The sequence below is a fragment of the Cebus imitator genome, unplaced genomic scaffold (genome assembly GCF_001604975.1).
Source record: "Cebus imitator isolate Cc_AM_T3 unplaced genomic scaffold, Cebus_imitator-1.0 Scaffold411, whole genome shotgun sequence".
NCBI classification, from domain to species: Eukaryota; Metazoa; Chordata; class Mammalia; order Primates; family Cebidae; genus Cebus; species Cebus imitator.
Window position 1 is genome coordinate 240,948 of NW_016107726.1, and position 10,033 is coordinate 250,980.

The 10,033-nt window shown below is 38.6% G+C and overlaps 1 protein-coding gene across 1 annotated transcript in view; it reads left to right on the forward strand.

The window, feature by feature from the left end:
• The window catches only part of CENPF (centromere protein F), a 51,122-nt gene extending 47,441 nt beyond the window's left edge, over nt 1-3,681 (forward strand). The window contains exon 19 of the mRNA XM_037731599.1: nt 3,188-3,681. Within this exon, the coding sequence (XP_037587527.1) occupies nt 3,188-3,391 (204 nt within the window). The 3' untranslated portion in view covers nt 3,392-3,681. The remainder of the gene's footprint in view (nt 1-3,187) is intronic.
• The last annotated feature ends 6,352 nt before the right edge of the window (nt 3,682-10,033 follow it).

Below are 10,033 nucleotides of genomic sequence, written 5' to 3' on the forward strand. Positions count from 1 at the left end.
TCACTCACATTTGGATTTAACTTTTACATACTGCCAACAACAAAATACTGAAGTATATACTGGAGAATATATATTTAATATACTGAATATACTGACTTTCCAATGAACATAAGAACAGCTTCTCTTTTAAGCAACTAGTGCCCCTAAAGAGTGGAGCTACCAGGCTTGTCCAAAGCTATCAGCTATGAGGTATCCACTGGATACTAAATACAGAAGGAGGCAAGGTTATGGTCCTGATATGGGCTGTGCCATTTTCTTAGAAGGGTGACTGGGAGCCACCCTTTCCCCCTCGTAAAAAGTAACATCCATTCCTGTTTGTCTCACACTTATGGAGATCAAATGAAGTGTTTGTCTGATTCTCTCAGAACAGAAAACCATGACATAAGCTAGTACTCTATGCCTACACTGTCTTTAGGCAGCTCTCTTTATTGTAATTTCTTGCTTAAATGTCTGTCTTCTGATTTGCAATTTGAGTTCTGTAAGGTTACTACTGATTATATCTATAGTTTATGTCTAAAGTAGTGTCTGACATTCAACAAATATTCATTAAATGAATGAACTGTGAATGTCCTGAAGTGATTGCATTAATAGATGTTTATTAAGGCAGGCTAGGAAATGGTCTTATGAAATAATCATGAGTCATTTTTTTGCTGTTATGAAGAACTGGTAAAAGTTGGTAAAAGCAGTTTGCATGTGGTGTTCAGACTTACTATCTAGGAAAAAGAGCTTTGCACGCTAGGGGGCCTGCTCTCCTCACTGCTGTTGAATCTGCTGAGTATGGAATAGTAACCATGGTTTCCTGCAGATTTTGTTCAGTGCATTAGCTACATGCCGTTCAGTAGGCACCAGCAGTTATGAATTGCTTAGCAATTTTGTGCACTTACAAATGCGGACGGGGTCCTTTTGAGAGCAGTAATAGGAGACTTCATGATTAGATTCAAACTCTTCGAAAACTAGCCTAGTAATTTTTAATTTAATTCAGCTTTTTCTGAGTTGCCCTGTTAAAATGCTTGCCTCATCTGTTAAGCATATTTCACACTTAGTTTTAAAAATCTAGAGCAAGGTCTTATTTCCCAAAGCAGTTGCTTAGAAACTCAGGATTGTGAGTTCTCCTTTAAGGTGACTGGCTAAGTTATGAGAGAGACAGTTTCCTAGGTCATTTAGCAAGACCTTTAGTGACATCTGACAAGTTCAAAGGGGAAAAAATGGGCAAAATGCACATTAGGTGAGGATCATTCTGGATTATGTCACTGGGATGGATAAGCTTAGGAACTTCTGGTTTGTTGGGAATAAGGGAGACAGCGATTGTAGACCTGATCTCCTGAACCTGGGCTTTGCGATCAGTTCCAGAGGACTGGCAGATAAGCTGTAGAGCCCATCATGGATGGTGGCGTTGGTTGTCTGGGGGTCTTGCATTTTTTCCTACTTTTGAGGTTCATTTCACTGAACTGTCTGCATATCTGCCCACTCCCTATTAAAACTGAAGAATCAGTTATAAGACAATTAGGGTATGCATGTACTATTTTTCCCCTGTGTTAGTCTAGGAGGATGTGCTATCTTAATAAATACTTGGTGAATTTGACTTTGTCTGGTTATAGACCATTCCGAAGCTAACTAACTAAAAGAAGATCAAATCCACAGTTTAGATTCTGATCACAGCTACAGTGTCCTCAATTCAGTATCAGAAATTGAGTTTAGAGAGGAGAAGCCAAAAAAAAAGTGGACGTTAGCCATTTGACTGGGATAGACAGTCTTACAGTTTCAAATTTTCTATTTGCTGTAGGGTATCTGTCTCTTTCTCTCTTTTTAAATGGCAAACCTAAAGATTTTTCTTGTACATCTGGTGGGTTCCAGGGAAACCTTGTCTTTGGAATCACTATTTCTCTGGAAAAAAAAAAAAGTACCAGCAAAACTCTGTTTTATTTTTTTTCTTTAACTTTCCATGGATGGTAATTTTCCATTAAGTCTTGATCTTCCAAGGCTGCATCTTTTCAGTGTCCTGGACATACCCCAAGGGAAAAGTAAGCTTTCCTGGGATTTGATCTGTTGGCCAGATTTGCTATGTTTCATGTAATGAAAAGTATTTAACTGCCTTTTTCAAACCACATGCTTCCTATGGAAAGAATATAAATGGGAAAATAATTTCCATTCCCTTTTCTTCTTGCATCAGAAGGAGATCCAGGGAGTATCTGTCACATAGTTACTTCTCGGTGTCTGTGCTGGACACAGATCCTTGTGTCCATTATGCAAGAGGCCCTTCTTTCTCTCTGAAAGATCTTCCTACTTGAATCTTCCACTCTTGCCTTTAACTTTGGCTAGGTGAAGCTTTCCTGTACTTCATTTTTCTTGCTCTTTTTTGACCCCATATCTTTTTTTACTATATAAAGTTAATTTTTTTTTTTTTTTTAATCTTGCTCTGTCACCCAGGCTGGAGTGCAGTGACAGATCACAGCTCACTGCAGACTCAAACAACGGGGCCCAAGTGATCCTCCTGCCTCAGCCTCCTGAGTAGCTGGGAATATAGGTGTGAGCCACTAAGCCTGGCCCAGTTTCAAAATATCTTCACTTATCAGTTACCTTACTCTCTCATCTACTTAACGTCTTACATTTTCTGAGATATCTCTTTCTTTTAAAAGGCAGGATGTTTGAGAGGAGATTTATTCTTTCTGGACTTTATTGTTAGATAGCTGCCCTTCTGCTATAGTCCAAATTCAATATGGAAACAACCAACCATACAGGGAAAATGATTAAAATACCCTGAATAGGTCCTTGGTCATTTTAAAATTATCCACCCTGTGGAGGTAGTATTACTCATTTGGGTTATGTTTGTTTTAAACAACAGCAATGGCTAGTTAGGACAATAGAGGCAGGTTTTTTTCACTTAGGAATTCACTGGACATGTACCATGTGGTCGAGCATGCTGTGGGCACCAGGAGTACATAGGTATATACATAGTCTTTGCCATCAGAGGTGCCAAGGGAGGATTGATAACTTGTTAGAAGTTAGATATCCTCCTAACTTCTCTATTATGTGGGGCCTATTTTCAGGGAAGAGGAAATACTAGAGTTATGTGTAACTTGTAGAGAAGGAGAATTTAACTTAAAACTTAGTGAGATAGTACTTTATTTTTCATATTGTAGAAATGTGAATGTGATTGAAACCTCTAACAAAGATGTTTGTGTTACAGGTCAAAGTTGCTCAGCAGAGCCCAGTGGATTCAGGCACTGTCCTCCGAGAACCCACCACGAAATCTCTCTTAGTTAATAATCTTCCTGAGAGAAGTCCGGCTGACAGCCCCAGAGAGGGCCTGAGGGCCAAGCGAGGCCGACTCACCCCCAGCCCCAAAGCTGGCGTGGAGCCCAAGGGCAGTGAGAACTGTAAGGTCCAGTGAAGACACCTTGTGTGTCAGTACCCCTGGGAGGTGACAGTCATTGAATAGATAAGGCTCTGCCTACAGGACTTTTCTTTAGCCAGGGAGCACTTTATCAGTGAGGAGAAAACAATTCCTTAGAAGTCTTAAATATATTGTACTCTTTACCCATGTGTAGGTATTGAAAAAGTTTAGAAGCACTGATCACCTATTAGCATTGACATTCCTCTCCTGTAATGTAAATAGTATAAAGCTATGTATATAAAACTTTTTGGTAATATGTTACAATTAAAATGATAAGCACTGTATCATCTCGTTTGTATGTGGATTTTACACTGAAAAATGCAAAACACATTTTATACTTTCAATTAACAGCTCTAGGAAAATGTAGACTTTTGCTTATGATATTCTTCTATCTGTACTATTAGGCATGGAATAGTTTTGGATCAAGAATTTCTTCGAGCTGAGTAAAATGAAAGAAAAGCATGTTATATGTTTTTAAGGAAAACATGCACACATATACATGCAGGAGTGTTTATTTTTCTCTTCCAGTCTGTTTTAGACATCTTTGCTTATGTAACCTGTATATATATGTGTGTGTGGGTATATGCTTACTTCCAATTAGGGTTGCAGGCTTCCTAGAGGTGCGCTATACTCTGTGTTTGTCATTGTGTTTTTTCTTTTTTAACCAATTTTTTACAGTTATTTGGTATGCATTCTCATACCTGGTGATGTATTAACATATAGCCTTTGTTTTCTAATAAAAGAGTCACCTTCATTTTCTCTAAGAATGATTCCTAAGTGTAAAGGTATTATGAATACTGGTACTGTCTCTTGCTAACTGCAACAGCCTCTTATAAAAGTAAAAATGTTTGAACAAACGATACAGATCTTTAAACAAAAGATCTTAGCATACCGAGTTGTATTAAAAGACATAATTTGGAATATGGGTCATAAGGAGTATATGGGAATATAATATGTTCAGCCCAGTGCCTCCTACATTTGTGTCTCCATTAAACCACATCATCAAGGATACAGGTATGTGGTATTTCCCAGCTCACTTATTGATGATAATATAGTTTTGAAAACATGCAGGCATTATGAGCCTTGTCAGATGCAGAAAGATTTGAACAAGTTCTTAACGTTCTTGAATCAGGATAAAAAAGTTTCCTAGGACATGTGCTAGTAAAAGATCATGTGTTCTTGGCTTTTAGTCCAGATTGATACACAAACCTCAATAAGCACCATCATTTATATTTAAAAGTTGTCCTTTGCAAGGCGACCTCTGTTGTTGGATAATGCTTCAATAATATTAAGCTACTTAGTATTCATCAACTGAAAGTGATATCCTGACTTTCCTCTTCTTTCTGCAGTTGTTTGGGCTTGAGGTCTGGTGCAATATCCTTACCATAAATCATCCTAGGGCTGCCATGTGTTCAAGGGCATGACCCTGAGCAGACGTTGTTGGGATCAAGCCATCAGCTTTGATGGCTGTCTCCAGCAATTGGAAGATTCCACCCAGGAGGCTTTGCTGGGTAATGTCATAGGTCCTTGAAAGCATCTTCATCTTTTTCCTAGGTGTGCCGTAGCTGCTGCTCTTGTTACTTGGATACTTCCATTTTTGTAACTGTAGAGAATTGTTCCAAATCTTGTAAGTGGACAACCAGGACATTATTCTTTTCCTCAAGCTAACAACACTTGTTCTGTTATGAGCTGAGCTGCATATGGGGTGAAAAGTAAACATGCTACCATTCCAACTCACAAGTACCTTATAAACCAGTTGAGTCATGAGTAAGATTCCCATTGACAAATCATGTGGGAAAGCGAATCAAGTCCAGATATCTGGGAAACAGATTCTCATCTGTACAATGAGGGGCTTGGTTGAGATGATTCTTTTACCATGAATATTGTATAAGAACTGAAATGGACCTTTGTGTTATTGGGAATTGTTGGCAGTCTAAGGAGACTGCATCTTCAAAAAGAAAGAAATAAAAACCAAAATATAAATGTAGCCTGATTTCTTGAGACACCCCTCCCTTCACCCTCTCACTTGCCTTCTTTGAGATTTATTTGTGATTTTTCTCATTTGATCCCAGTTTATTTATTTTGTTGGAATTGGTAAATTTTCACAGATTTGTTTGCACCTGGAAAGAAGTTGGGGTACTTCTTCCTAGGGGCCCCTAACTCAAGGAGGGGAGAGCTATTCCACTTTCCAACTGGTTTGAGTCTGCAAAAGTTTCTAACTTCTCTTAGCATGGCTCACCACCAATTGTTATTTTAAAATTTCCAAGTTCTTCCATAATCCTTCAGCCTATGGGCAATATGTCATGAAAGAAATTTAAATAGTAAATAAATGGATCAGTTCTTGTAAGCCACAGGTTTACTGCACCACAGTCTGAAGTTGGACTGATCATTAGCATGTTTTTCATATTTCTCTTCTATAGTTAAGGAGGGGGATATAATTATTTCTTGAAGAGGACAGAAAGTACCTAAAATTGTTAATTACCACTTGATAGTTGAGAGTTATGTGCTCTCCTGCCTCTATTCATATAAGCTGCCTTCTCTTTGAAGGGGAAGGAGTTTTATATTAATTCACTGACTGTGGAGATAACAGAGCCTTGAGTGCCTCAGAAGGGCCTGGCTATTCTCATTTGAAAAGTCTGAGGACCTGAAGCTGGCATTCTACCCCCAGGCCCAGCTATGTATCTAATGCCACTACTCACTTTAGCTTTGGCTCAACTGGATGGGAAGTCATACATTTTACAAGGTATTTTCATGTGTGCGGAAACTTTCACCTTTCTGAGGTACAAGGTCAAACTTCTCACTCATAGGTCTGGGGAAATCTTGCTTAATAATAATTGTGTCTCCCAACAACCTTGCAGAATGATTATCCTCATCAAACAAGATAAAATAGGCTCAGAGTATTTGGCCCAGGAAGCAGCAGAGTTGAGTGTCGACCTCAGCTTTGCAAATACAAAGCCCATTCTCTCTCTTGTTTGTCCTGCTGCCTCTCTGGAAGCAAGCTTTTCCAGAATAATTCTGATAGTATAGATTTTCAGATGATATTAGGTAGCTTTTCCCCTTTCTATGTGCAATGGCAATGAAGATATCTAGGATGTCTGTATCTGATTTGTGTTACCTTCTATTTAATTTCAAAATGTAAGATGGGACTAGGTATATGTTTTAATTCCTAAAAGTTGTCTACTATCTAAAAGTTGTCTACTAAATTAATCCATAAACATTATTTATGTAAAGGTAAATCCTTTCAAAGAGCCTTTTTTGCAATTCAACAAGGAAAAGAACCCCATTAAAAAGGGGGCATGAACAGACACTTCTCAAAAGAAAACATAAAAGTGACCAACAAACATGAAAAAATGCTCAAGATCACTAATCATCAGAGAAATGCAAATCAAAACCACAATGTGGCACCATCTCACACCAGTGAGAATGGCCATTATTAAAACATCAAAAATTAACATGCTGGCAAGGTTGTGGTGAAAAGGGAACACCTATACAGTGTTGATGGGAATACAAATTAATTCAGCCACTGTGGAAAATGGTTTGGAGATTTCTCAAAGAACTTAAAATAGAACTACCATTCTACCCAGCAATCCCATTACTGGGTATATAAACAAAGGCAAATAAATCATTCTTCCAAAAAGACACATGCACTCCTTTGTTCATTGCAGCACTATTCAACAATAGCAAAGACATGGAATCAGCCTAGGACCCATCAATGGTGACTGAATAGAGAAAATGTGCCATGGTTTATGGCATCATAGTATTCCATGGCACATACCTATGGAATATATGCCATGGAATACTATGATGCCATAAATAAAAATGAAATCATGTACTTTGCAGCAACATGGATACAACTGGAGACCATTATCCTAAGCAAATTAGGAAGCCAAATACCACATGTTCTCACTTTTAAGTCGGAGCTAAATATCGGTACACATGGACATAAAGAAGGGAGCAATAGAAACTGAGGACTACTAGATGGGGGAAGGAGGAAGGGTGGACCAAGAGTTGAAAAACTATTGGGTACTATGCTCACTACTTTGATGACAGGATAATATCCCAAACCTCAGCATCATGAGATATACCCTCGTAACAAACCTGCACATGTACTGCCTGTATCTAAAAAGTGGAAGTTATATATAAAAAAGTCTGGTCTGGAAAACCAAATACAAAATACTTCAAATACAAACGTTTAATATAATATAGACATTAAAAGTGAAAGGTGTCAACATGCCTTGGGGTCCCATTTGACCTTAGTCAAATTACTTAATTTTCTGTGCCTCAGTTTCTTTCCTTTCCTTTTTTTTAAATTTTGCGACACAGTCTTGCTCTGTCACCCAGGCTGGAGTGCAGTGGTGCAATATTGGCTCACTGCAACCTCCACCTCCTCGGTTCAAGCAATTCTCCTGCCTCAGCGTCCAAAGTAGCTGGGATTGCAGGAGTGTGCCACCATGCCAAGCTAATTTTGGTATTGTTAGTAGAAACGAGGTTTCACCATGTTGGCCAGGCTGGCCTCACACACCTGGCCTCAGTTGATCTGCCTGTCTTTGCCTCCCAAAGTGCTGGGATTACAGGTGTGAGCCACCACACGCAGCCTCAGTTTCTTCATTGTTAAAATTGGATATAAATGATAATACCTCTTGGCGTTGTCACGATTAATTTGTTAATAATTTACACTTACAATTCTACACTCACTAGAATGTTGGTTATTCTGCATAAAGATAATTACATATAACTTTTTTTCAGATCAAGTTCTTATCTGAAATTTTTACTGTCAATACCATAATGCTTATTTTGCAAATGAGTTTAATCACTATAGATGTGTACATATCATTCAATTATTGATCTTGCAAATGAGCCATTCACAGGTTTTTAGTTTTTGTTTGCTTGGCTCATTAAAAATATCTAAAGAAAACAATCACTACAATTTTATTTACAAATGGGTTGTGCTCCTGAAGTACAAATATAAATTAGTTGTTTGGAACTCAGAATACATTTCCTTGTAGAAACAACATTGTAAGTTGTGCCTAAGTTTAAGCCCAGGTAGCCAAGTTGGCCCTTACTATGTTAAAATGACAATCACGTTTGTTTCAGCCATATGGAACCTTCACGGATAGCATTGTTTCTTTGGAGAAGCGTATTTTAAGAATGAAGTTACCACAAACTCAATTTTTTACCCCTTAACTATCTTTCCAATGTATCCCGCCCTTCTTTTTCCATTTTGTGCTACTGGACAGGAATGGTTTAGCAGTCTCAGGTTGGAGAAATTGAGATGTAGATTTCTGTCCACCACATTTTTAGAACAGCAGCAGCTCCCAGTCTGAAAGGGAAAGTGATAGTTTTTATGTTGGATCTAATGCTGCAGGCAATGCCAGTTTTATTTAATGTTGGTGTATTTGTGTGTGTAAATTTAAGTGGTTTGTTAAACTACTTAACATGTTTGATGTTTTAGAAAATTACAAGGAAATACATATCCCCAAGCTTCGTACACTTTCGTTGACTTGCAAGTTGACTTCTAGCCCCCAAATTCCCACCAGCCACCGTCCCCTCAATTCAAAGATAGTGGCAGATGAATAAGGTTACTATATTTTGTGATATCACCTTTCTAGGACATCTTGAGGATGACCAGAGAATAATATATAAAAATACCCTGTTTGCTTAACCAAATGCTTGACGTTTCCAACGCTTTATCTCATTTGATATTTAATAATCCTGTCAAGTGGGTCCTAATTCAAGAAGGGACCTAATGAGGTTATTAAGTTTGTGTCAAAACAAAACTGAGGGCTCTAGTCTTGGACCGCAGCGCAAAGTTCTTCATATATGACCGTACACCTTCCCAGTAGAGAGTAAAGGGATTCAGTGAAGAAAACTACCAGCCTGTCAGGTTCTTTTCAGAACCCAATTCTGAGCTCAATAGGGGAAGTTTCTTTCTATTAGGGCTTAGGTCAACTCCAAGCCTAAGGAAAAATTTGCTTTATTTAACCTTTTGATTTGGCATCCAGGTTCCTAGCAAAAATTACACTATTGTAATAATAAGAAATTTAACTTCTACTTTTGCTGTCTCCAACACTGCTTTTGCAAGAGTGGAAAAATGAGCAGCTTTCTACAGTTACAGACTTTCTAGCGAAACATTGGGATATTTCTGAGTTTTAAATGTGAACAGATCCTCTTGGTGTTGAAATCACAGCTGTGTTATCTAACAGTGCATTTGCTGGCCGGGTGCCCACTCCCTCCTGCTAGACCTTGACTCCTTGGGCAGTTCACATGAGGGTGTTATTTGTCCTGGATACCAACTGTTTGTTGTTTTAACGGTCATCTTCTTGGATTTAGACCAGCAGAGGGTCATAAGGGTGCCCTGTGTTCACCCACAATGCTTTGTTCCCTCTGTGCTGTTTATGCACAGCCTACATTGTATGCCTACACAGAGACATGGTGGTCATTTTCCTTGGAACCATATACAGGTTGGGAAGGAAAGACATGCCAATGCCCCGGTTTGTAAACAGGTGTATTGAGTGTGGAGACGATTTTCCTTCCAAAAAAGCCAAGCCTTGACCATATCCATAAGCTACATCTCAGCTCTGCCCAAGTAGTTTTTTCAGAGGTTAGACAGTCAACCTATGAGAATATCAGAGGCTCCAT